The 26,900-nt window shown below is 49.1% G+C and overlaps 1 protein-coding gene across 1 annotated transcript; it reads left to right on the top strand.

Annotated features, from left to right (window-relative positions):
• The first annotated feature begins 1,614 nt into the window (after positions 1–1,614).
• Positions 1,615–2,984, top strand: A4galt (alpha 1,4-galactosyltransferase (P blood group)). The gene has a single exon (XM_051159410.1). It carries the CDS (start codon positions 1,615–1,617, stop codon positions 2,695–2,697), a length of 1,083 nt encoding a protein of 360 aa, XP_051015367.1. The 3' UTR covers positions 2,698–2,984.
• The last annotated feature ends 23,916 nt before the right edge of the window (positions 2,985–26,900 follow it).

Genomic DNA, 26,900 nt, shown 5'->3' with positions numbered 1-26,900 from the left:
CACACACACACACACACACACACACATACACACACACACACACACACACACCCCTCTCATCCACATCCTGCCACTTTATACCTGGGGACACCACGAGCGATATAGACTGTCTATTTCCTTATCCTTAAGGCAAAGATGAGGACTGACCCTTGTCAGCTGCCTGGAAGGGTTTAATGGGTCTGTGTGTGCGAGATACTGTTGGTTAGATGGCCAGTATTTATGGAAAGAGCAAATGCGTGAACTTGGGCATGATGGGGGCATAGTTGCAATCTCAGCACTTGGGAGGCTGAGGCAGGAGGATCGTGAATCAAATAGTCTATGTAGTGACTGGTTGGTCTATATAGTGAATTCAAGGCCATCCTGACCAACTTAAAAAAGTCTTCCAGGTGGGGTTGGAGAGATGGCTCAGAGGTTAAGAGCACTGACTGCTCTTTCCAAAGGTTCTGAGTTCAATTCCCAGCAACCACATGGTGGCTCACAACCGTCTATCATGTGATCTGATGCCTTCTCTTGGCAGGCAGAACTCTGTATACGTAATAAATAAATAAATCTTTAAAAAAGAAAAGAGTAGCTGGGCCAAGGTTCTGAGTTCAATTCCCAGCAACCACATGGTGGCTCACAACCATCTATCATGTGATCTGATGCCTTCTCTTGGCAGGCAGAACACTGTATACGTAATAAATAAATAAATCTTTAAAAAAGAAAAGAGTAGCTGGGCCTTTAATCCCAGCACTCGGGAGGCTGTGGTTGGCAGATCCCTGTGACTTTGGGGCCAGCCTGGTCTACAAAGGGAGTCCAGGACAGCCAAGGCTACACAGAGAAACTCTGTCTCGAGAAAAATAAAATAAAATAAGGGTAGTTAAGAGCACTGGTGGCTCTTCCAGAGGGCCCAGGTTCAATTCCCAGCACCCACATGGCAGCTTACAACTGTCTATAACTCCAGGATCTGACAACTTCAATAGGCAATGGGAAAAACACCCATGCACATAAAATGAATAATATGTATTTAATTAATAAATCCTTAGAAAAAAGAGCACATGGCCCCAAGTATCGCTCTATCTCTACCTCCCCAGGGTTGGGGTACACATATCGCTGTCCCTGTCTTTTCCATCGGTTCCTGGTTCCCAGGATCCTACCTCAGGTCCTCATGGTGTACGTTTTACCCACCGAGACCTCTCTGCAATCCTGAGCCCAGGTCTTCATGTGTTTGAGGCACTTAGCAACCTGGTCATGGAGCAGAGGGGTCAAAGGACCACCCCAGGAGGCCAAGAGAGGCAGGCTTGGTCAGGTAGAGGATGGTATGTGGCAGAATTTTTGCTTCTGACTGTCCTTGCATATGCTAGACTCTGACTGCACGCTGTGAGGGACTAGTCCCCAGGTAGTCACAAGTTTACCACACAAGGCAAAAAAGACTTTGCATAGACCCCAGTCTGCAGATGTGCAGCCAGCCGGCCAGGGTGCAGCTTATGCCTCGCGGGTCCAACAGACCCTAGGCTTTGGAAACGGATGTTGCAACCCCCTGGTGTTGGCAGGAAACATGTTCCTCGAGGGTCGTGGATGCCCGAGGCCGGCCTACCTGAATGCTGGTGCTCATGTTTTACAGAACCAATTGTCATGGACATCTCCTGCTCTGATCTGGAGGGGATCATGTCTAAGGCCCCCGACTGCCTGCTGCGGATGCTCAGGGGCACCCCCAGGCAGCGGGTCTGCGCCCTCCTTCTGATCAGCTTCAAGTTCACATTCTTAATCTCCGTCATGATCTACTGGCACACTGTGAGTGCCCCCAAGGACCCAGGAAGGCAGTATAGCCTGCCAGTGGACATCCCCTGCTCCCAGCCGGCCTTCCCTAACCCCCCTGCGCCAGGCAACATCTTCTTTCTAGAGACATCAGACAAGACCAATCCCAGCTTTCTGTTCATGTGTTCTGTGGAGTCAGCCGCCAGGGCACACCCAGAGTCCCAGGTGGTGGTGCTTATGAAAGGGCTGCCTAGAAACAGCACAGCTCTACCCCGGAACCTTGGCGTCTCTCTTCTGAGATGCTTCCCCAATGTCCTGATACAACCTCTGGACCTACAAGAGCTGTTTCAGGGCACGCCATTGGCAGCCTGGTACTTGAAGACACGGCGCAGCTGGGAGCCCTACCTGTTGCCAGTCCTGTCTGATGCCTCCAGGATTGCGCTCCTCTGGAAGTTTGGTGGCATCTACCTGGACACCGACTTCATTGTCCTCAGGAACCTGAGGAAACTGACCAACACGATGGGCTTCCAGTCCCAATACATCCTCAATGGCGCCTTCCTGGCCTTCGAGCGCAAACATGAGTTCTTGGCACTGTGCATACAAGACTTTGTGGCCAACTACAATGGTTGGATTTGGGGCCACCAGGGCCCGCAACTGCTTACCCGCATCTTCAAGAAGTGGTGTTCCATCCACAGCCTGAAAGAGAGCCACTCTTGCCGAGGAGTCACTGCCCTCCCCTCTGAGGCCTTCTATCCCATCCCCTGGCAGAACTGGAGGAAATACTTTGAAGATATCAGCTCCGAGGAGCTGGCCCGGCTGACCAACGCCACCTACGCTTTTCACGTGTGGAACAAGAAAAGTCAGGGAACACACCTAGAGGCCACATCCAGGGCCCTGCTGGCCCAGCTACATGCCCGCTACTGCCCCACGACACATGAAGCCATGAAGATGTACTTGTGAGGACCCTCCAGGCTCTCATTACATCAGCATTATCACTGCCTTTCCCCGGGAGGCAAGATGACCATGGAAAACAGATGGCTGGAGCTAGGAGCAGAGCTCTGAGGAGTCTGGATAGAAATGCTGAGGGAGAGGGGTCCGGCTCTCCCAGCCTCATGAGCCCAAAGGGAAGGGCAGAGGCCCTGGGACACTGCTCTGAAGATCTGCCACAGCCCATTCTGGTGTTTGGTGGATGTGCAAATTCTTCTGGCTCCAGAAAAGGGTTTTAAATCCCCTCCTTGTTGTAGATTCTGGGGGCTATAATAAAAGTGACTCACCAACACATATCACACTTGCAAGCATAGACTTCTGCACACGCCGTTCAACAGATGGGAGGTGGCCATTTCATTGGGGTCACAAAACTCACTGGGAGAGGCTGTGAATAGAACTGGGTGGCTGGGCAGCATGGCATGGGGGCAGTCTGTGGTCCCATCTCACTTCTCAAGGCTCACAAACAGCCAAAGTGGAGGCCTAGCCTATGCATGCCCATTGATAAGCCTAGATTTATCTGCACACGGGGCTCAGTGTGAACACTGAGGGGTGAGGAGCCAGAGTAGCTAGCCACAGCCATGCCTGGGAGGGGACTCTGGCCTCACCCTGGAAGCCTGGCCAGGCTCTGGGCAGCTCAGTAAGGAGGTGAGCTGCCTGGCTCCAGAGGTACTCAAGAACAGATGAGGTGTTCAGTGAAGACAGTGAATTGTAAGTCAGTTATTTCTCCAGTCACTTGGAAAGACCTGACGTTGTAGGGCCTGGAGAGATGGCTGGTCCATTGAGAGCACTTTGGATACTTTCCCAGAGGACCTGAGTTCGGTTCCGAGCACCTGTAACTCCACCTCCAGGGGATCTGATGTCTTCTGGACTCTGTTAGGTACTGGGCAGACATGTGCACATGCACACATATACACAAGAATAGTCTTTAAAAAAAAAAAAAAAAAGATCCCCACAGTCCAGGCTGGCTGGTGTGGAATTCACAGCAATTCTCCTGTTGCAGCCTCCAAAGAGGTCGGATAATAGGCATGGGCTAGTTTGCCCAGCTTCGTCAATCTGTCTTTTTGTTTTGTTTTGTTTTCTTTTCTTTTGGTTTTTCCAGACATGGTTTCTCTGTGTAGCCCTGGCTGTCCTGGAACTCAGTTTGTAGACCAGGCTGGCCTCAGACTCACAGAGACTGTCCTGCCTCTTCCTCCCAAGTGCTGGAATTAAAGGTGTGTGCCACCATGCCCCACCTGGCCAATCTTTTTAATTTCTTCCTTTCCATTTTAGAATTACAGGCTTTACTCAAAAACAAACAAACAAACCAACCCACAAGCACTGTATATAACTGTCTACACTGGAACAAGTGAGTTGATCTCTTAGGGTTGGGGGTTGTTTGGTCTCATGATCGTCCTGTAGCTACAGCAACGCCCTAAGCATGTGATAACACACAGAAATGAAAAACAGCACCCCAGGGGCTGGAGAGACGGCTCAATGGTTAAGAGCACTCACTGCTCTTCCAAAGGTCCTGAGTTCAATTCCCAGCACCCACATGGTGGCTCACAACCATCTATAATGTGATCTGATGCCCTCTTCTGGCCTGCAGGTGTACATGCAGGCAGAGCACGGTATACACATAATCCTCCTCCTCCTCCTCCTCCTCCTCCTCCTCCTCCTCCTCCTCCTCCTCCTCCCCCGCCACCAGGCATGGTAGTGCATGCTTTTAATCCCAGCACTCCGGAGGCAGAGGCAAGTGGATTTTTGTGAGTTTGAGGCCAGCCTGGTACATAAAGTGAGTCCAAGACAGCCAGGGCTACATAGAGAAACCCTGTCTCGAAAAACCAGTGGCGGGGGGGGGGGGGGGGGGGGGGGGCGGGGCGCGGGGGAGGGGAGGGAGAAAAAAAAAAAAACCAAAAACAACAACAACAAAAAATTCCAGGTATCTGGCCCCACCCCTCACCCGCTGCAGCACTTTGGAGAGCAGATTGGGCACCTCACCTGGGTCGCGCAGTAGAACCCCCCCTCCCCCACCACATGAGAGCTGGAGAGCTGGCCCCGCCCCTTGCCGGTTGCTGCCTTGGCTGAGCGAGCCCAGGCACTGCTCTAGAGCTTGCCCTCGTGGTGTGGAAGCAGGAGAGCTGGTGAGCTGACCAACTCAGCTTCCAGCTAGGCCCAGGTTCCGCGCTCTGAGTTGGCCCACCCCAATTTCCACCCCATCTGTGACCTGCTGGAGCAAGTGAAGGGGCCAGTCCTGCAGAACCTAAGCTGCAGGACCTCCATGACACAGGGCAACAACAGGATATTTTCCAGGACAGCTAGGGCTACACAGAAAACCCCTGTCTTGAAAACAACAAAAGATGGGGGGGGGGGGTGTCTCTCGCTGATTAGCTAGGCTGACTAGCCGATGAGCTCCTGTGATCCACCTCTCTCTACTTCCCTCGCACAGGGATAACAGGTGTGTGCCACTCACAACAGCTTTTCCCATAATAGGTTCTGAGTATTCTAAAAAACAAAACAAAACCAAACCAAAAACCTCTTCTTCCATCTCCTCTCCCCCGTGGCCAGTTGTTCCTCTACATTAGGAGATAAGTACCATGTTTCATCCGGTCGGGCCATGGTCCTGCCCATTTTGGCAAGTTTTTTTGTGTCTTTCTCCCATTTTGGAAAGGTCTTTATCTGTAAACAGAACCTGTTTCCATGGAAAGCAAGTGGCCCGTGCAGTGAGCTGGGCACCCAGGAGCTGGGTACACTTCACTGTTGGCTTTTTAATATTTTTGTCTTTGTAGCTCAGGATGGCTTCAAACTTGCTGTATAGCCAAGAATGACTTTGAGTTCTTCTTTTCTTTCTTTCTATCTCCCCCCCCCCGCCCCGCCCGCAAGACAGGGTCTCTCTGTGCTAGCCTTGGCTGTCCTAGACTCACTTTGTAGAAAAGGCCAGCCTCGAACTCACAGAGCTCCCCCTGCCTCTACCTCCCAAGTGCTGGGATTAAAGGCATGGACAACCATGTCCATCTTTTTTTTTTTTTCCTTAAGATTTATTTATTAGCTGGGTGTGGTGGTGGCACATGCCTTTAATCCCAGAACTGGGGAGGCAGAGGCAGGCAGATCACTGTGAGTTCGAGGCTGGCCTAGTCTACAAAGCGAGTCCAGGACAGCCAAGGCTACACAGAGAAACCCTGTCTTGAAAAACTGGGGGGGTGGGGGGGGGGCGAGATTTATTTATTATGTATACAGTATTTGCCTGCATGTGTGCCTGCAGGCCAGAAGAGGGCATCAGATCACATTATAGATGGTTGTGAGCCACCATGTGGTTGCTGGGAATTGAACTCAGGACCTCTGGAAGAGCAATCAGTGCTCTTAACCGCTGAGCCATCTCTCCAGCCCCACAACTGGTATATAAAAATTATTTATTTTCATTTCACATGTATTGTTGCTTTGCCTGCATAAATGTTGGTGTGAGTTACAAATAGTTGTGAGCAGCCATGTGGATGCTGGGCATTGAACCCTGGTCCTCTGACAGAACAGCAGTGCTCTCAACCACTCCAGCCCCATACGCCTGTTTTATGTAGGAATAATGATCAAACCCAGAGCTTTTGCTTTTAAAAATTTATTTATTACATTTTTTGCCTGCATGTACACCAGAAGAGGGCACCAGATCTCATTACAGATGGTTGTGAGCCACCATGTGATTGCTGGGAATTGAACTCAGGACCTCTGGAAGAGCAAGCAGTGCTCTTAACCTCTGAGCCATCTCTCCAGTCCCCCAAACCCAGGGCTTTAAAGACGCTAGGCAAACACTCTACCAACTCAACCATGTGCCCAGCACCGTTGGCCTTTATACCCAAAGGTGCCTCACTTATGGCTTCAGCCAAACGCATAAAAAAAAATATTCAAGGGAGGCCCACTGGGATGGCTCTTTGCAGCAAGATGTCCTGACTCCTGTTTTCTCATCAGGACCCAAATAAAGATGGAAGGAGAGAACTGTCCTCTGACTGCATTACATGCATAATCCCAGCGCTGCATCCCACAGAGTGTCTGTGATGTTAGGGGGTGGAGGGGGACTTCGCCTCTCATCCTGTCCATCTCTCACTTCATCCTTGCAGGTTTTCTTAACTGCATTTTCTTGTTTACATCCCATACCCACCATACTGCGTTGTTAGAAATAGTCCATTTTCTTTCTTTTCTTTTTGTTTGTTGTTGTTTTCAAGACAGGATTCCCCTATGTAGCCTTGGCTGACCTGGACTCACTTTCTAGACCACCTGCCTCTGCCTCCCCGAGTGCTGAGATTAAAGGCGTGTGCCCACCACATAGTCCCGTTTTCAAAATGAAGTGATGAACGAAGCTTGGAGTCCTGGTCGCATAGCCAAGGAGTCGATGGTTGGTTGAAATAGGGTCTCAAAATGGGGCTCAGACCTGTAATCTCAGCACCCAGAAAGTGAGGGGCGGAGGATCCTACGTGTAAGGTCTTTCTCAGATACATCTAGAGGGTGAGGCCAGCCTAGACTCCATGAGACCATGTCGCAAAAGGGACCAGTGGGGACGACGATGAGAGGGGTCCTGGGTCTCAGGTAAGAATGAAACCACACACCATCATTTTGCATGTTGCAAACGTCTACAAGATGGATCGCATCAGTTTCAGTGAGCAACGTGGGCGTGGACTTCAGAGACCACTGTTGACCTAGGTGGGTCAGAGCAGCTGGGCTGGATCCCCCTCCCTAAGGCCCTTTTACAGTAGCCGCCATTCAGCAACTTTCGTTTTTCAAGATTTACTTACAGCGGACTCCTTGTGGGGTCCTGTTAGTCCATACCGGGAACAGATGCTGTGAGAACCTGCGATCCCGATGGTGTTCTAGGCCTAGAACAGATTGCGAGCGGAGCTGCGGCCAGCAGGCGGCGCCCCGAGCCATCCAACACCACGCCCAGCTGAGCGAAGTCTATGAAAGCCTGGCTTGGATCACAAGCTTCAAGGAACTCAGGGAGAGTATGAGAGAGCAGGGGTACGGCTTTGTGTCGAGACTCTCCTTCTCCCTGCGCTAGATGGACTCACACCCCGTGTGGACAAGCGCTTTGTTTTCAGACCTCCCGTGGATGTCTTGCTTGTAGGAGCCACCTAGGAACAGGCTGGAAAACTCTTGTGGTAAAACGGCCCGCATTGCGCCACCTGTTGTGAGCCTAGCGCTTAACTAGGAAGAGGAAGCTGCGAAGCTCGCCCAGGACTTAATTGCACGGACCCCGCCAGGCTGATGACTTCCTTCTGGCCCGTGATACTAATTTTCAGCTTGTGATGATCTGAAACACAGCGTGACTCTGGACCCCCACTGCTGCCGCTATTCATGGGGTGTAAAGCGCCTCCCCGTTTCCCACCCCACCCTGGGAAAGTAAGGAGTCACACTCTTAGCCTTCCTAACTTTTTTTTTTTCTCTTCCTTCAAATTCCCCTACCCTAGGAACCACAGCTAAACTATAGCTCTGTGTTATATCACCCTCAGAAACACACCAGGGACTATTTCCTACAGAGAAGGATGCTGTTAAGGGCGCACTCAGAGGTAATATTGGCCGGTCTGCTGTTTCGGACTGAGATCCTACAGGGGGCCTTCAACAAACCAAACCAAAACGCAAATCTCTCTTGCTAAATGCCTCTTAATCCCAGCGAAGGTTCACAGCCCCCAACCAGAAAGGACCCAGTTCCTTGGAGCTGTGAGGCTGCGGGTGGTTCAATTAGAAAGTCCTCTCCGTTTAAACTGTGTTAGGAAAATCATCTTTTTTTTTTTTTTTTTTTAAGATTTACTTATTTATTACTGTGCATACAGTACTCTGCCTGCATATATATTTGCAGGCCAGAGGAAGGCATCAGATCACATTATAGATGGTTGTGAGCCATCATGTGGTTGCTGGGAATTGAACTCAGGACCTTTGGAAGAGCCGTCAGTCCTCTTAACCGCTGAGCCATCTCTCCAGCCCAGGAAAACCATCTTGAAAAGACCAACCTGCTCTTGCATCTCTTTCTACTTCCTTTGCCTCCTTCCTGCCTACACTCCACCTCCTCTGCTCAACTCCACGCATACACTGTTTTACAGAGAACCCATGCTGTATCTTCAAAGCATCCTAGCAGGCAGAAGCACACACCTGCCAACCTTACAAACCAAAGACGGAACTCCAGAAAAGAAGGAAGGGGCTAGGGGGCAGGGCAGTAGTAAGAGAGGGAGGGAAGGGAAGATAGGGGCCAGGATATTTGACAAAGCAGGGGACTGTAATCTGAGATATCTGTGCAAAGGTCCTCCCTCCTCCTACCATGCCGGATCTGATAACCCAGTTTCCCCTTGGCACATCTGTCTGGAGGATGAAAGGTCACAGAACTGCACCAATCCCTGAGCTCAAAAACCTGCAAATTCTTGGCCTTGCCTTGAAATCCTACCCAATCTCCAGCCTGGAAAACTCCACCCCCAATCTAAATCTGTCTCTTGCTCACTTCTTTTTGCTGCTTCTCACCAAAGCAGAGGCCGCCACCCTCTTGTGTCTTGCCCAGTAGATCTTGTGTGTAAGGCTTCTTTTCTTTCCTTTTGTTTTTTTGTTTTTTTGTTTTTCAAGACAGGGTTTCTCTGTAGCCTTGGCTGTCCTGGACTCACTTTGTAGACCAGGCTGGCCTCGAACTCACAGCGATCCGCCTGCCTCTGCCTCCCGAGTGCTGGGATTAAAGGCGTGCGCCACCATGTCTGACTTTTTATTCATTTTTTGAGACAAGGCCTCATGTAGCCCAAACTGGGCTCGAACTCAGTAAAAGTAGCTAAAAATGACCTTGAACTTTTAAATATTTTTTTTTCTAATTTTGAGACTGAAGAAATGTCTTGGTGTTTAAGAGCACTTGCTGTTTTTTTTTTTTTTTTTAAGTTTTTTGAGACAGGGTCTCTCTGTGTAGCCTTGGCTGTCTTGGGCTCACTTTGTAGACCAGACTGGCCTGAAACTCACAGCGATCTGCCTGCCTCTACCTCCCAAGTGATGGGATTAAAGACGTGTGCCACCATGCCTGGCCTCCCATCTTTCAATTTAACAAAACTGAGAGTTGCATGAGCTACTGGGAGAAGGTCACACGGCTAGGATGGCCAAGGCTGCTCTTTGCCCATTTGTTATGGCCACCGTGGAACCCAGGCAGACATCAGATTCTTGCTGTTTTTCGATCATCCACATGGGGGCACTGTTGTCTTCAGGGTGCTCATCTAGACCGAGGCTATGATAATAAAGTTATGATTATGAGTTAGTGGGGCGGTTGCCTGCTCCTTTAATCCCAGCACTGAGGAGGCAGGGGCAGGCAGATCTCTGATTTCAAGGCCAGCCTAGTCTACAAAGTGAGTTCTAGGACAGTGAGGGCTACACAGAGAACCCCCTGTTGTTTGTTTTTTTTTGGGGGGGCGGGGTGGAGAATAAGGCTTTGCAGAGAAATCTCTGACCCAACCGCTCTAAATGTCTTCCCTCAGGACTCCACAACCCCTCCAGCTTTTTGGAGTGAGACTTGTGCGCAGCCCACCTGGCACCCAGCATCTCTTCCTCACCCAGGCAGGAGTCCTGAGGTACCTCTAGAGGTCAGTGTCACCTCCACCCTCGCCCACCCCCAGCCCTGTGTTATCCAGGACTGGCCAGAGAGCATAAGTTTAGCCAGGTTTGGGTTAATGGAAGAGAAAACTCATACCTCTGTCACTCATAACACTGCTGGGCAGCCTGCACCCCAAACTTGTTGGCCTCCGGAGACAGCCAGACTGTTGGTCCTGTCCCCCTCCCTCACCTCTTCCATCTCTAAAATGCCTCCCAGTGCTTTGCCTGCGGTCTGCACTTGGCAGTGGCCTGACAGGGCTGCTTACAGGCTCCCTCAGGCCTCAGGCCATCAGTCCCCCTAATGCACCCAGAACCTTTGGCCTCTCTAACTGCCTCTCTGTGGACTTGAGTCCAGATGAACTTCACATTTGGGCGGTCTGTCTACCCACGACATCCAGGGCAAGCTCCAGGTGGGAAGAAACCATGGCAGGAAGCGGGTGTGGCTGTTTCTAAATAGCACACGGGCAGGAGGAGACCAGGACTTGATGGGGGAGGTTGCCACAGAACTGGCTTTCTTCTAATGAGACCACAAGAAAATCAGGCGAAAGCCGCCGAGAATAGCAAGGTCCTAGCTTACAGGCTGGAAGAACGCGTGCAAACTGTAGAGAGTGGAAGAAAGCTGAGGCTGTGACAGGGACATGAAGGTTCCCAACCAAGCCCTTTCCCACTCACACTATCTGAGACTGACCTGGGGAGCTTTGGCAATACCTGGATATGGCGTTATGTGGACTTCTCCTGATAGAGTTATGGGTTCACAGGACACCTCTGTAATCTGAAGAGAGTAGGAAAGGGGCAAGCCTCCGACCACAGTAATCTTGGATCTAATTCCACAATTTTCTTTCTTTCTTTCTTTCTTTCTTTCTTTCTTTCTTTCTTTTTTATTTTAATAAGATTTGGGTTTTTTGGTTGTTTTTTGCTTTTTTTGGTTTTTCGGGACAGGATTTCTCTGTGTAACCTTGGCTATGCTAGACTCACTTTGTAAAAGAGGCTGGCCTTGAACTCACGGCGATCCTCCCGCCTTTGACCACCATGCCCGGCAAGATTTGTTTTATTTTGGGCTGGGCACACCTGTAATCCCAGCACTCAGGAGCCAGAAGCAAGTGGATCTCTGTGAGTTCCCGGCTAGCCTGGTCTAGGCCATCCAAGACTACATGGTGAGACCTGTCTCTGTTTAGTCCTGGCTGGCCTGTCAGCATTCCATGTGCTTAAAAGCATGCACCACCAACCACCCTGTTTCAAAGAAAAAGAAGAAAAAAAAAAAGGAAAAGAAAAAGAAAAATTCTGGCCCTAGGATTGCATGCATGTCTTTTAACCACTCTACTATCTCTCTCTTCCTCTTTATTTATTTGTTTTTCTTTTCTTTTTTGTTTTGTTTTTGTTTTTGTTTTTCGAGACAGGGTCTCTCTGTGTAGCCTTGGCTGTCCTGGACACCCTTTGTAGACCAGGCCGGCCTGGAACTCAGAGATCTGCCTGCCTCTGCCTCCCTAGGGCTGGGATTACAGGCATGAACCGCCACACCCGGCTCCTGTTTTTCTTTTCAATACAGGGTTTCTCTGTGTAGCCCTGGCTGTCCCAGAACTTGCATTGTTGACCAGGCTGGGCTGGAACAAACAAATTCACCCACTTCTGCCTCCAGAGTGCTGGGATTCAAGGCTTGCCCCCTCCCCCCCCCCCCCCACCCCACCCCTACCTCCCATTCCCCACCCCTGCTGCTCGTCCTTTTTGTTTGGAGCATATTCTCACTGTGCTCCTTGTTGGGAGCTGCAGTCTGCGCCATTGACAGAGCCCCAGGCAGCTGTGGGGGACAGCCATGCCCTCATGTGAGGCTGTTACAACACCTGGAAAACAAGGCCAGGAGGCAGTCAGCCCCGAGGCTTGCCCTGCCCCTCTGCTCCTCCCCCTGGTTGGATCTTAGCTCTATTGCAGTATTGTGCACCAGGAGCCCTGTGGCCTGTGACAAAGCGAGCTCTGCCTCAATGGAATCTGTTGGTGTCAGGCTGTACAAAAAGCTGAAAGACAGCTGGAGGCATCAATGTGTTATTTTGAAACAAGGCCTCACTAAATTTATCTGGGCTGGCCTTGAATTTGAAATACTCCTGCCTCAGCCTCCTTCGTAAGCCTGGATTATGACCCTGTGCCACCAGGCCTGACCACGCCTTAGACGGCGTGCTGATCTTGTGCCCATCATGAGGGGTGGGGAGGAGGACCCCAGGGTCTGGAGGATGGCTAGCCCCCTTGATTGCCTCATCCTATTGTTGGAAATGGTTATTCTCAGTCTTGTACTAAGGAACACAAGAACAAAGAGAAAGCAGCAGAAAGACAGTTTCTTTTGTTGTTCGTTTGTTTTTGTTTTTCGGTTTTTATTTGTTTGTTTTGTTTTGTTTTTCGAGACAGGGTTTCTTTGTGTAGCCTTGACTGTTCTGGGCTCACTTTGTAGGCCAGGCTGGCCTCGAACTTACATCAATCCACCTGCCTCTGCCTCCCAAGTGCTGGGGTTAAAGGCGTGTGCCACCATGCCCATCCCAGCAGTTTTTTTTATTTATTATTTATACAATGTTCCGCCTGCATGTACACCTGCACACCAGAAGAGGGCTCCAGATCTCATTATAGATGGTTATGAGCCACCATGTGGTTGCTAGGAACTGAACTCAGGACCTTTGGAAGAGCAGATGGTGTTCTTAACCTCTGAGTCACCTCTCCAGTCCAAGTTTCTTAAAAAAAAAAAAAAAAAAAAAAAAGGGGGGCGGGGCACATCCACAACCCAGCCACAGGAGCAGTGGCACACATGGCCCAGATAACTTCTTTTTTTAGAGGTGGGTGGGTGGGGTTGTTTTGTTTGAGACAGTGTCTCACTGTGTAGTTCTGACTGGAATGGAACTCATAGAAATCCTCCTGCCTCTGCCTCCCAAGTACTAGACTCAAAGGCATATGCCACTGTGTCAGTGACTTTTGTTTTTTTATCCCTAACTCAAGGTGGAGCTGGCTTTTCCTCGATAAGATTCAATTTACAGTCTATTCCCAATTGGCTAATTTAGAAATCTTTAAAAAAAAAAAAATCCTTAAGAGAGAGGGATAGAGAGGCTGGATAGAGGGCTCAGTGGTTAAGAGCACTTGCTGCTCTTTTTTTTTTTTTAAGATTTATTATTTATTATTTATTATTTATGTAGATGCATGCTCTATCTGCTGTACACCTGCATGCCAGAAGAGGGCCTCAGATTCCATTATAGACGGTTATGAACCAAGATTGCTGGGAATTGAACTCAGGACCTCTGGAAGAGCAGATAGTACTCTTTAATTGCTAAGCTATCTCTCCAACCCACATTTGGTACTCCTGCAGAGGACCCGGGTTCAGTTCCCAGCACCCCCATGTTGGCTAGCAATCACTTCTGATTACAGTTCCGGGGGATCCTGTGCCCTCTTCTGGGCTCCTCAGGCACCGGGCATGCATGTGATGTGCACACTTATATACATGCATACATACATACAAGTAGGCAAAACTCTCAGACACAAAAAATAAGATCTTAGAAGATAATGTTTGTTTGTTTGTTTTAAGTCATTGTGGTGGTGCATGCCTTTGGCAGGAGAAACTCTGAGTTCTAGATCTACCTGGTCTACACATAAGTTCCAGGACAGCCAAAGGGAACACAGAGAAACATGTTCTCTCAAACCTCCACACACACCCCCCGAACAAACAAACACAATGGTTTTTTTTTGTTCTTGGAGACAGGATTTCTCTGTGTAACCTTGGCTGTCCTGGAACTCACTCTGCAGATCAGGCTGGCCTCAAACTCATAAATCCGTCTGCCTCTGCCTCCCAAGTGCTGGGATTGCCTGCGCCACCACAGATGAAGATAAGTAAAAATCACTGTATTAAATATGCTCCACACAACATACATGGTATAAGATTTATTGTAGAAGCATGGGGCGAGAAGGAAGGGGGAGGTGCCCCAGGGGGACAGAGGGAGACAGAGTAAGAGAGACAAACTAAGAGTAAGAGAGAGAGAAAGAGATGAGATGAGTTTGCTCCTTTTTTTGTTTGTTTGTTTTTGTTTTTTGGAACAGGATTTCTCTTGTAGTTCTGGCTGTAGACCAGGCTGGCCTTGAATTTACAGAGATCCACCTGCCTCTGCTTCCCAAGTGCTGGGATTAAAGGTGTGTGCCACCACAGCCCTGCTTGAATTTGCCCTTTTTATATCCTGGGCAGGGGCCTAGTGACAGGCAGGTATTGACATCATCGGTTGCTAGGCAGACTAGGAACAGTATGCTAACAATTTGACTTTCAAATGTTTGTGTTCTTTTAAACTTTGAAAAATAAATTTTGAAGTGAGTTATCATTTATTTTGTGTGCATTGGTGTTTTGTCTGCATGGATCAGCTCGTCTGCAACTGGAGTTACAGACAGCTGTGAGCTGCCATGTGAGTGCTGGAAATTGAACCCAGGTCCTCTGGGAAGAACAGCCAGTACTCTTAACCACTGAGCCATCTCTCCAGCCCCTCAAAGTTTTGTTTTCAGACTTATTTTATTTTATGTGTGTGTACGCTTGCCTGAACGTGTGTCTAGGCACCATAAGCATGCCTCATACCTGCCAAGGCCAAAAGATGGTTGTGAGACAGCATGTAGGTACTGGAAATTGAACCCAGACCCTCTTCAAGAGCAGTGTTTTTAACTGCTGAGCCATCTCTCCAGCCCCAATGTGTGGGTTGCTTTTTATTTGGAGGCAGGGTCTCACTGTGTAGCTCTGGCTTATGTAGACTATGCAGACCAAGCTGGCTACAGAGAACAGCCTGCTTCTACCTTGTGAGTGCTGGGATTAAAGGTGCGCACCACCACACCCAGCATTGTGAGCAATGTTTAAATTTATTCATTTATTTACATATATGGACTTGTGCCTGTAGAGGATGGTAGAGGCCAATAGAGCTGGGGAGCCACGTGACATGGGAGCTTGGACCAGAACTCGGGTCCTCTAGAGGTGTGGTGAGAGCTCTTTAACTCAGCGGGCTCTCTCTCCAGCCCAGTTCGGCTTCATTAAGGTTTTCCCACAGGACCCAGGTGCCTCCACTCTGCCACACTCTTTCCCTTGTATTCTCCTGTTTCCCAGCTGCGAGAGAGGATTAGACAAACACAAACTGGTTTGGGGACAAACACCCTTGCTACTGTGAAGCAAATTACTCAGGTGAGAAGGGGTGGCCTGGAGAGGGACAGTAAGGTATCCACTGGGCACTGACCAGACCCAGAACAGAACTGGTCCAGCTTCTGTCTCCTGCAGGGGTGCTGGGAGTACCCTTAGCACTGGAAATGGTGTGGCACCTTCTTCGTTTCTCCCTTATGAAAACCAGGAGTCTCTGGTGGCCCCACTACTGTCCCCCAACCCCCACTTCTTTACTCCAGATAGCACTTCTACCCCCCCCGCCCGCCCAGATTGTTATAGAACACAGCAGCCACCATGCTTAACAGGTCAGCTGTGCCTGTTTATAAGAGTCCCTTGTGATAGGGCCTGCTGACTGTTGGCATCCTCTTATAGAAGAGTGGTCTGGGAGGGTGGATGGATCTTCACCTGTGATTCTAGGCACCCCATCCCCCAGCCATCTGTGTACAGTTGTGCCCTGATTGCACATGGCTTCAGGGTCTTTGGAGTTTGAAGGTGGTAGAATACACACACACACACACACACACACACACACACACACACACACACACACGCAATTGAAGCAGGATTCCACCCATCTATGCAGCTATGGAGAAGCTATCATCCATGTTTCTGGTCACCCACAGTCTGTAAGTGAGCCTAGTAGACTTTCCTCAGGATGAACTCTGGTGGTGTTGAACTTTGATTTGTCCCGGTTTATCCTTGGAAAGTTCTAAGGAGTGAGGAGGTAGGGTAAATATAAAAATAATAAGGAGAAAGGAGGCGGGGCATGATGGCACATACCTTTAATCCCAGCACTGGGGAGGCAGAGGCAGGCGGATCGCTGTGAGTTTGAGGCCAGCCTGGTCTACAAAGAACAAAGAACAAAACAAAACCAAAAAAAAAAAAAAAAAAGGAGAAATAAGTTGAGTGAGGGCAGGAGCAATGAGGGGAAGGGGCCAAAAAGCCATACTGAAGAGGAGGGTATGAGCTTCAGTTTTAGAAGCAGCATTGTTCCCGGGGAAGGGTGTAGTTATCGCCAAGGGCCAAAGGCCGGAGGTCTAGACCTCTTGGATTTTGTAGTGCCATACAGCTGAAGAGTCAAACCGATTATTTTCTTTGTTGTTGGTTTTGTTTTGTTTTTTTATTTTTTGAGACAGGGTTTCTCTGTGTAGTCCTGGCTGTTCTGGACTAAGGTTGTAGCCTATGCTGGCCTGCCTCTGTCTCCCGAGTGCTGGGATTAAAGGCATGCACCACCACCATGCCAGCAACCGCTGAGCCATCTTCCAACCTGGAAAGAGTTTCTTTGACTTACACTTCCACATCATAATCTGTGGTGGCTTGAATAGGAATGGCCCCCGTAGACTGTCTGAATGCTCGACCCATGGAGAGTGGCACTCTTAGGGGGTGTGGCCTTATTGGAGTAGGTGTGGCTTGCTGGAGGAAGTGTGTCATTCTGGAGGAGGGCTTTGAGGTCTGATATGCTGAAGTTACACCCAGCTTAACACACAGTCTCCTTCTGCTGCCTGAGGCTCCAGATGTAGACCTCTCAGCTCCTTCTCCAGCACCATGTCTGTCTGCACGCCACAATGCTCCCCGCCATGATGATAATGGACTAAACCTCCAAAACTGTAAGGCAACCCCAAGTATGTGTTTTCCTTGACAAGAGTTGCCTTGATCATGCTGTCTCTTCACAACAATAAAACCCAAACTAAGACATCATCCTGAAGGAGAGATAGGCATATTTTTTGTTTAGATCACAAGTGGGGGGGTGGTGGTGAAAAAAAAAAACATGTGAGAGAGCAGGTGATGTTTATCCCCTTAGAAGTCGAACCACTGTGTGGGGGAGATTAGTTGTTAACCAGCTGAAAAACATCCTTGAACAAATTCTGAGAGGAGGTATAAATGTGAGCCAAAACAGGAGGCAGGGCCTTTGGAGACTGGGCATAGTTTTGACTGTTCATTGCTCCACTTTGAGACGCTCATAGAGAGAACCGCTCGAGGGAAGGCTTTGGGGCTCCGGGCTCTGGCTGAGGTTCTGGGTTCTGGTTGCTCCAGGTTCTAGCAGAAGAAATCCTCCTTATTATGCCAGGAGAATCGTTCCTCAGAACTGATATCCTTATGGTTTCATTATTGTATTTTTAATCTTCTTTTCCTATTATTTAGGTTGGTCGGGTTATAAGTGATGTACTCTCTGTTAATAAGTTTGTAATTTGTTAAGAAAACTGAGCCTACATCAACCGTCATTGATGAAAGTCAGGACAGGAACTCAAACAGAGCAGGAACCTGGAGTCAAGCTCTGAAGCTGAGGCCGTGGAGGGTGCTGCTTGCTGGCTTGCTCACCAAGCTTTGAACACTCAATGGCTTTTCTTGCCCAAAGTTCCAAAGTCCTTCCATAATCCTCCCCATAACATAACGTCAGGTCTGTCACAGCGATACCCGACTATCCTGATACCAATTTCAGACCTGGTTAGAGTTACTGTCGCTGTGATAAACATCATGACCAGCGCAACTGTGGAAGGAAAAAATTTACACTTCCACTTTACTGTTCATCGTGGAAGAAAGACAGGACAAGAACTCAAACAGGGCAGGAACCTGGAGGCAGAAGTGTTGGGGGTTAGCCACCAACACTTGGACATGGATTTAAACCAATAGAAAATCTTTATTTATTAGCCAGCATCTAACTATATTAGGTCTTTGGGATCCCAGCACAGTATTTTCTCAGTGTGAGCTCTTTTTAAATTTTTTACATTTATTTATTTCTTATGTACACAGTGTTCTGCCTGCATGTAAGGGCTGCAGGCCAGAAGAGAACACCAGATGTCATTGTAGATGGTTGTGAGCCACCATGTGGTTGCTGGGAATTGAACTCAGGATCTCTGGAAGAGCAGCTAGTGCTCTTAACCTCTGAGCCATCTCTCCAGCCCTCAGTGTGAGCATTTGTTTGTTTGTTTGTTTTCTCGTTTGTTTTTTCGAGACAGGGTTTCTCTGTGTAGCCTTGGCTGGCCTGGACTCACTTTGTAGACCAGGCTGGCCTCCAACTCACAGCAATCCACCTGCCTCTGCCTCTTGAGTGCTGGGATTAAAGGCGTGCACCACCACTGCCCAGCCTGACCTACTTCATTTAATAAGAACAGTTAGCCAAAATCAGAACTACAGGAGCTAAAAAGCAAGGTTACTACATTTACAGACTTTTCTAGAACTACAGGCTTTGATGGATTAGGCCTTTGTTTTAGTTTTGGCTTGTGGTGCTGTCTATGTGCTGAGTTTTATAGCCTAAATGGCGCTTCCATCATGGAGTGAGTTGTGCTAAGGTGCAAAATGGCTTGTTATGCTAAAGATGAATGCAGGTGTTAACAGAGGAGCTACAGTTATGATATGGTGGCTCACGTCTTTAATGCCAGCACTTGAGAGGCAGAGGCAGTTCGGTTTCTGTGAGTTCGAAAGCCATCTTAGTGTACAAAGAGAGTCCAGGACAGCCAGGGCTACACAGAGAGACCCTGCCTCGAAAAAAAACCTAAATAAATAAATAAATAAAACAGAGCTCAGTGGAGGGGCTATAATTATGCAATGCAAAAAAGTTTAAGTGGGTCACAACAGTTCCTGAGAGAAATGGAACCTTTGATCTTGAGGTTCCTCTGTTCCCACTAGGAACGTAGCAGCAGCAGCCCAGGATAGCCCAGGCTCCCTCAGGACACGGAACAACACTGTTTCTCATACCAGGGATAGCATGATTCCATCAGTCAGGGGTGAACGAACAGCTTCTTCAGGACAACACGACGAGAGAGGCTCTGCTTCATGAATCTTCCCGTTTTGGTGAGCTCTGGGGATAGCTGTGCTGGCACCTCTGCTGTGTACGTCTCCTTCCATTCTGTCTCTATAAAACATGCTTAATTGCTGACCATATAACCTGAGGTTGGAACCTGCAGGACACTGACAGATGACAGCTTGTGTGAAATGCTATGACTGTACATGCTGCAAAGATTTCTGTTAAGGGGGGTCTCTTCTGGGTGTCTGCCAGAATGGGATGTGTGATATCCCCTGCGGGTTTGAAGTAAATTCTCACTTCACCTGATACTTCCCAATTAGCAGGCAGACATAGTTAGTCCTTAGACCCACAGGGGCAGTGCAGCCCTTGCTGTAGAACAGCCATGGGATGAGGGCAAGGCGGGGTGATCAGGTGGAGTTGCTATGTCCAGGGTGTCTTAAGCCTCATTGGATATGCCATAGACCGTGCCAGGGACATGGTGGTACATGGTTGCAAGCTGACCTGGAGAGATTGCTGATTTGGGGTTTTTTCCTTGGGTGAGGGGGATTTTTCAGTGAGGTCGGGTTTAAGTTGGGAGGGACAGCTAAATACTGGAAAGGCGGGCTCCATTTGTTCACTCTGTTGGCCTTGGTGCTTGCGGAGAGCATCATGCCTCCTCACTACAACACCTGAGCATGGCGGTGGTGCTGGCCTGTGATCCCAGCCCTCGGGAGGTCCCAGCGTAAGACTCTGATCGGGAGAGTCCATACTGGGAAGTACCAAGTGAGAGAGACAGAGACCCGGTCGATGCAAAAGGGCACACTGGGGTCCACCTTCACACAGGAGTGAGACGGCAACGAACAGAAGAATCTTAGGGTTTTTATAGTCTTAGGTTGAGCAGGTTTTGGTCACAGTTCCTGGAGGGGAGGGATAGGTGAGGCTATGAGGGAGGGAACGGTCAGAAGCATCTGGAAGCCTCTAGACTGAACGCGGCCCGTGTAGATGAGAGGAAGAGGAGGAGGGCAAGTGGACCCAGTGAGAAGCCGAGGAGCAGAAGAAGAACAGGACCAGGAGACGTCATGGCTACAATGGCAGGTTCATCTAGGACCAGAAGCCGCAGGAAGGGGAGTGAAGTCCAGCCGTGGGCTGGAGGTTTACGGTAGGGGGCTGCTGGCGACGTGCTGGGAGGACCACAGTGACCGAGTGGCCTCTGTGCTGGGTTTCGTTGGACCTGACAATGCACAAAGCCTTAGGTCCAAGCCAGTATTAAAGAAATGACTTTTAAAATAAAGATGCGGGTAGGCAAATGCGAGAGGTTTCATAAACGCTTTAGTGTTCTAGGACTCTAGCGCAATGGCCCATGGGTAGCCAAGGATGACTCTGTGCGACGTGAAGCCCCGGGATTCATGTGTCCAGCCCCTTTCTCTGGCGTCACAGCTTCCCGTTTTGATGCCAGAAGGGGTTCCCACCTTCCCACTTTCACAAACACCATGGCCAACGGACCCCACTTCTATCCTCACATTAACATCGTTAGAAAGTCTTTAATTACTCCCATGTGGTTAGCTCTTAGGAAGCAGAGTCCTGGGTCAGAGGCAGGTAAAGGACGACGGGCTTTACAGCCTGTTTTCCCACCTGCCTGCTCCAACGAGTGGGCACAGCCTCCTGCCCATAGCCCTCGCGGGGACGCTGAGGGACTGCTAGCTGCACTTGGCACTAGTGTCTTGTTTTGCAGGCAGCAGGGAGCTATGAGAGAGCTTATGGGGAGGGGGGTGCTGTGTTTCGTTTCTGTGTGTTGGCGTGTGCTTTAGGGTGTCGCTTATGATGATCATAGGCTGAGCTGAACAACCCAACCCTAAGAGACCATTTCGCTTATTCCAGTGTACACAGTTACATACAGCGGTTTTTTCCTTTGTTTGTTTTTAATGGTTTTTTGAGACAGGGTTTCTCTGTGTAGCCTTGACTGTCCCGGACTCACTTTGTAGACCAGGCTGGCCTTGAACTCTCAGTGATCCACCTGCCTCTGCCTCCCTAGTGCTGGGATTAAAGGCGTGTGCCACCACGCCCAGCTCTTTTTTTTTTTTTTTTTTTTAAAGATTTATTTATTTATGTATACAGTGTTCTGTCTGCATGTGCTCCTGCAGGCCAGAAGGAGGCACCAGATTCATTACAGATGGTTGTGACCCACCATGTGGTTGCTGGGAATTGAACTCAGGACCTCTGGAAGAACAGACAGTGCTCTTAACCTCTGAGCCATCTCTCCAGCCCCACCACGCCCAGCTTTACAGTGTTTTGTTTTGTTTTTTGAGTAAAGTCTGTAATTCTTTTTTTTTTTTTTTTTTTTGGTTTTTCGAGACAGGGTTTCTCTGTGTAGCCTTGGCCATCCTGGACTCACTTTGTAGACCAGGCTGGCCTCGAACTCACAGCGATCCGCCTGCCTCTGCCTCCCGAGTGCTGGGATTAAAGGCGTGCGCCACCATGCCCGGCAAGCCTGTAATTCTAATATGGAAAGGAAGAAATTAAAAAGATTGGCTGGGCCAGACATAGTGACACACACCTTTAATTGCAGTACTTGGGAGGAGGAGGAGGCAGGCTGGTCTCTGTGAGTTTGAGGCCAGCCTGGTCTACAAACTGAGTTCCAGGATAGCCAAGGCTACACAGAGAAACTATGCCTGGAAAAACCAAAAGGGAAAAAAAAAAAAAAGATTGACGAAGCTGAGAAAACCAGCCCATGCCTATTATCCGACCTCTTTGGAGGCTGAAACAGGAGAATTGCTGTAAATTCCACACCAGCCAGCCTGTACTGTGGAGATTAAAAAAAAAAAAAAGACTATTCTCGGGTATATGTGTATATGTGTACATGCCTGTTCAGGAGCTAACAGAGTCCAGAAGACATCAGATCCCCTGGAGCTGAAGTTACAGGTGCTCGGAACCGAACTCGGGTCCTCTGGGAAAGCAGCCAAAATGCTCTCAATGGACCAGCCATCTCTCCAACCCCTGCAATGTGAGGTCTTTTCATTTTCTTTTTTCTTTCTTTTCTTTTCTTTCTTTCTTTCTTTTTTTTTTTTTTTTTTTTTTTTTGGTTTTTCGAGACAGGGTCTCTCTGTGTTAGTCTGGGCTGTACTGGACTCTCTTTGTAGACTAGGCTGGCCTGGAACTCACATCCATCCGCCTGCCTCTGCCTCCCCAGTGCTGGGATTAAAGGTGTGTGCCACCACCCCCAGCATAACATGAGGTCTTTTCAAGTGATCCTGTGACTGACTGGAGAAATAACTGACTTACAATTCATTGTTCACTGAATACCTCATCTGTTCTTGAGTACCTCTGGAGCCAGGCAGCTCACCTCCTTACTGAGCTGCCCAGAGCCTGGCCAGGCTTCCAGGGTGAGGCCAGAGTCCCCTCCCGGGCATGGCTGTGGCTAGCTACTCCGGCTCCTCACCCTTCAGTGTTCACACTGAGTCCCGCGTGCAGATAAATCTAGGCTTATAGAGGGGCACGCGTAGACTAGGCCTCCACTTTGGCTATTTGTGAGCCTTGAGAAGTGAGATGGGACCACAGACTGCCCCCATGCTATGCCGGCCAGCCACCCAGTTCTAATCACAGCCTCTCCCAATGAATTTTGTGACCCCAATGAGATGGCCACCTCCAGGCCAGCACCCATCTGTTGAATGGCGTGTGCAGAAGTCTATGCTCGCAAGTGTACTATGTGGTCAAGAGGCATTAGATGTTGGTGAGTCACTTTTATTATAGCCCCCAGAATCTACAACAGGGAGGGGATTTAAAACCCTTTTCTGGAGCCAGAAGAATTTGCACATCCACCAAACACCAGAATGGGCTGTGGCAGATCTTCAGAGCAGTGTCCCAGGGCCTCTGCCCTTCCCTTTGGGCTCATGAGGCTAGGAGAACTGGACCCCTCTCCCTCAGCATTTCTATCCAGACTCCTCAGAGCTCTGCTCCTAGCTCCAGCCATCTGTTTTCCATGGTCATCTTGCCTCCCGGGGAAAGGCAGTGATAATGCTGATGTAATGAGGGCCTGGAGGGTCCTCACAAGTACATCTTCATGGCTTCATGTGTCGTGGGGCAGTAGCGGGCATGTAGCTGGGCCAGCAGGGCCCTGGATGTGGCCTCTAGGTGTGTTCCCTGACTTTTCTTGTTCCACACGTGAAGAGCATAGGTGGCGTTGGTCAGCCGGGCCAGCTCCTCGGAGCTGATATCTTCAAAGTATTTCCTCCAGTTCTGCCAGGGGATGGGATAGAAGGCCTCAGAGGGGAGGGCAGTGACTCCTTGGCAAGAGTGGCTCTCTTTCAGGCTGTGGATGGAACACCACTTCTTGAAGATGCGGGTAAGCAGTTGCGGGCCCTGGTGGCCCCAAATCCAACCATTGTAGTTGGCCAGGTCTTAAAATTAAAAGACAGCTGTGTGCCGGGCTTGGTGGCACACACCTTTAATCCCAGCACTTAGGTGGCAGAACAGGCAGATGGCTATGAGTTCAAGGCCAGCCTGGTCTACAAAACAAGTCCAGGACAGCCAAGGCTACACAGAGAAACCCTGTCTCGGAAAAACCAAAAAAGATTTATTTTTTGTGCATTGGTGTTTTGCCTGCGTGTGTGTCTGTGTGAGTCAGATCCCCTGGAACTGGAGTTACAGTTGTGAGCTGCCATGTGGGTGCTAGGAATTGAACCTGGGCCCTTTGGAAGAGCGGCCAGTGTTCTTAATCACTGAGCCAACTCTCCAGTCTGCATGCACTCTTCCTCTCCCTCAGTTATCTATCTACTTGACTGTTCCCACACCTGCCTGCCCCCACCTTAAGGGGCCCCACTGCCTACTAGCATGTTCTCCCCTCCTCTACCTGACATCATGCACACATTTCTCCTTTCTTTCTCCCTTTTTCCTTCCTCTTCTTTCTTTTTTAAAGCAGATTTTGGGCCTGGCTGTCATATAGTTCGGGGCTGGGCTCAAACTTTTTGTTTTGTTGTCAGTTTTTTGAGACAGGGTTTCTCTTGGCTGTCCTGGACTCGCTTCCTAGACCAGGCTGGCCTCAAACTCACAGAGATTAGCCTGCCTCTGCCTCCTGAGTGCTAGGATTAAAGGTGTGTGCCACCATACCTGGGAAACTTTTTAAAAGATGTCTTATGTTGCATGTGTGTCTATACCCCATGTTTTTGTGGTGCCCTGGGAAGCCAGAAGAGAGTGTCTGGTCCCTTGGAACTGGAATTCAAGATGAGCTATCTCTCTAGCCCTTCAAATTTACTATTTTGAACTGATATTCTTGCCTCCACCAGACCAGGTAACCCATGATCTTTCTAGATTCCAGGTAATCCTTCATTTATGTATGTATGTATTTATTTTAATTTTTTTCAAGACAGGGTTTCTCTCTGTATCCTTGGCTGTCCTAGAACTCTTGCTATAGACCAAGCTGGCTTCGAACTCACAGAGGGATTTTCTTTTTTCTTTCTTTCTTTTTCTTTTTGGTTTTTCGAGACAGGGTTTCTGTGTGTAATAGCCCTGGACTCACTCTGTAGACCAGGCTGGCCTCAAACTCACAGAAATCTGCCTACCTCTGCCTCCTGAGTGCTGGGATTAAAGGGTTATGCCACCACTGCTCAGCGATCCCTCATTTTATGGCTGAGGAATATGAGGCTGGGAGAGAGGATTCATCCAAGGTCAAGATTTTGGTCACAGTCGACTGCCAAGAGTTAGAAATTTCTGGCATTGTGGGTAGAATGACACAGCTGTCTTCTCCAATCCCACTTCAGTCACATGTCAACCCTGGCTACCCTGACATTCCACGTTGATGAGGAAAGACAGGTGCCTCCTAGCAGTCTGGGAAGTGCGTAGATTGCAGGTGGGAACTGTAGTTTCACCCCTGGCTGTGTGACCTCTGGCAAAATTCTGTGTCTCTGAGCCTTGGCCTTGCCTCTGTAAGATAGAGACACAAGCTATGGGTTAAGGGTTACTTGCTCTCTGGGGGACAGGGTTCTTTTAAGTACCCTGGGTAACAAATCTGCTAGGCTGGGAGCTATTCTGTAGACTTCAGCAAGCTTCGAGATTACCACTCCATACACACACAGGTGGGCACCAATACCTGTTTCAACAGGACGAACTGTGTCTGTTTGCTTAGGGATTTCACAAGGATGGATTGTTTGATTTCAAACGAGGCTTCAGAGGCGGCTTTGGTAAGACCAGAGACAAGTTCATCACCCCAGCACTCCCTCTCCACCAAGGGTCCTTCCCACACCCAACAGGAAGGGATCTGGATTTTCTTTTCTTTTCTTTTTAAAAGATTTATTTATTCTTTAAAAAAATTTTTAAAATTAATTTATTCTTGTTACAAGATTTATTTATTCTTGCATTTTATGTATGAGTGTTCTGTCTTCATGCACACCAGAAGAGGCAATCAGATCCCATTGCAGATGGTTATGAGCTACCATGTGGTTGCTGGGAACTGAACTCAGGACCTCTGGAAGAGCACTCAAGTGCTCTTAACCACTGAGCCATCTCTTCAGCCCCAAGGGACCTGGATTTTCTACTGGCCTAAGTCTATCTTTTCTTTCACTGGAGCATCCCCAGCCCTGCTTTCCTATTTAAAACTTGGTCACAGCGGGGCATGGTGGTGCATGCCTTTAATCCTAGCACTTGGGAGGCAGAGGCAGGCAGATCTCTGTGAGTTCAAGGCCAGCCTGGTCTACAAAGTGAGTCTAGAGCAGCCAAGGCTACACAGAGAAAGCTTGTCTCATAAAACCAAAAATAAAATAAAATAAAAATAAAAACTTTGTGGCCGGGCGTGGTGGCGCACGCCTTTAATCCCAGCACTCGGGAGGCAGAGGCAGGCGGATCGCTGTGAGTTCAAAGCCAGCCTGGTCTACAAAGTGAGTCCAGGATGGCCAAGGTTACACAGAGAAACCATGTCTCGAAAAACAAAAAAAAAAAAAAAAACAAAAAACAAAAAAACAAAAAAACAAAAAACTTTGTAACATAATCTCTTCCACACTATGAAATCCCAGGGATTATGTCGCTGGAGCAGGACAGAACATTTCACAGGCCCTGCATGGATCTAGCTGGAGGGGGTTGTGTGTCTGAGTTTTGCTTCCTCTCCCAAGGGGTGAGGATCCTGCCCTCCCAGCCCCTCCTAGGTCCCTGGGTCCCCTGGGAGTCTCCTGAAGCACAAATGACATTGGTGGGCTAATTTGAGCTAAAACACCTCTCTCTTTCTAGAGGGTTTCTTGCAGCTCAGCACTCTAAGCCACCCCAGAGTCTCTCCAGGGATGGCCTCACCTTCCCTCCTCCTTGAACCTGCCTGTTCCTTCATTCCACTGCTGGACCCAAGTGTTTCCTGGGCTCCCAGATCCTTCCTCCCTTACAGCCCCTCTGATCCTTCCCGCTGTCTCCCATGCCAGGCCACTGTCCAGCACCTTGCTCAATCCAGTGGCCCCATGCCTTGCCTGGTGAGCCCCAAGTTGAAGAGTCCAGGAATGTTCTGTTATTCTGTGACCAAGGGCCCAAGTCTTGGTATGTTGCTGGTCACAGCAGTTACTCCCTCATTGGTCCCTGGCTTCTTTGGTTACTCAGCCTCTCCTAGAGTCATAGGGACTGTTATGCTTTCTTGTGGCATGGGTTTGGGAGGGTGTGTGTGTGTGTTTGTGCCTGAGATGGGGCCTTACGTATGGGCTGTCTTCAGACCACCACATGTGTAGTGGCACTGCCACATAAAAAAATAGAAAAACAAATAAATGAAATCAA

Source organism: Acomys russatus, chromosome 17 (genome assembly GCF_903995435.1).
Source record: "Acomys russatus chromosome 17, mAcoRus1.1, whole genome shotgun sequence".
NCBI lineage: Eukaryota > Metazoa > Chordata > Mammalia > Rodentia > Muridae > Acomys > Acomys russatus.
This window is presented reverse-complemented; position numbering and strand designations above follow the sequence as displayed.